General features: G+C 67.7%; 1 protein-coding gene across 1 annotated transcript in view; it reads left to right on the top strand.

The window, feature by feature from the left end:
* LOC101635598 (TBC1 domain family member 14) overlaps positions 1–919 on the top strand; it is a 13,936-nt gene that overhangs the window by 8,520 nt on the left and 4,497 nt on the right. The window contains exons 9-10 of the mRNA XM_012724052.1: positions 64–135; positions 527–655. Of these exons, the coding sequence (XP_012579506.1) occupies positions 64–135; positions 527–655 (201 nt within the window). The remainder of the gene's footprint in view (positions 1–63; positions 136–526; positions 656–919) is intronic.

Here is a 919-nt window from a genome sequence, read left to right on the forward strand (position 1 = left end):
GCGCCCTGGCCGGGCTCGGCACCGTCCCCCAGGCCTGACGGCGGCCGCGTGCTGGTTCTTCAGGGCGGCCCCTATCACGACATGCTGCACAGCATCCTGGGCGCTTACACCTGCTACCGGCCGGACGTGGGCTACGTAAGTGGACGCCTCGTGTTGGGTAATGTCCCCGCCAGAAGAAGCAAGGCCGCTGCAGAGGCCACCGCATGCCTTGGTGGTTTCGCTGAGCGAGCAGCCTGGGCCTGGTGGAGCGAGCCGATGGCCACTGCTCTCTGGCCCTCAGCACATTGTAGGTGGATGTGCCGATTTGCTTTTTTTGCACGTGAATTTCATCGGCATTGAGCGAGATTCTGCAGTGGCCACTCGCAGTGACTGCTGCTGTCCGTGGGCCTTGGCGGGCTGTGGAGACGCCTCTGGCCCGTGCAGGGTGGGCGGGCGGGGACGCAGGCAGAAGCCGTCATGCTGGCCGGGCGGCGAGGGCCCGAGCCCAGTGGCCGTCCGTCCAGCGCCCTCTGTCCCCTTTGCTCAGGTGCAGGGCATGTCCTTCGTAGCAGCCGTGTTGACCCTGAACTTGGATGCTGCAGACGCCTTCATCGCTTTCTCTAACCTGCTGAACAAGCCCTGTCAAATGGCGTTTTTCCGAGTGGACCACGGCCTCGTGAGTAGGCTGTGCCCGACAGCGTTCCCACCGCGTGGCAGGCACCGGGGTGGTGGGTGCCGGCAGGCGCCTCGTGTGGGCCTCGGGCCCGAGACCGCTGGGCGCGGCCGAGGGCAGCTTGCCCGGGGCTCTCCAGGAGGCGTGTTCTGGAAGGGTCTCCATGGGCCCCTCGAGGGCAGTGGGGAGGAGGCATGTGGGGACCAGCCGTGCCCGCCCGCGTGGCGGCAGCGGTGTGTCCGCACGGTGGGGGCAGCGCCGCTCCTG

This window comes from Condylura cristata, unplaced genomic scaffold (genome assembly GCF_000260355.1).
Source record: "Condylura cristata isolate star-nosed mole 26May11 unplaced genomic scaffold, ConCri1.0 scaffold00012, whole genome shotgun sequence".
NCBI lineage: Eukaryota > Metazoa > Chordata > Mammalia > Eulipotyphla > Talpidae > Condylura > Condylura cristata.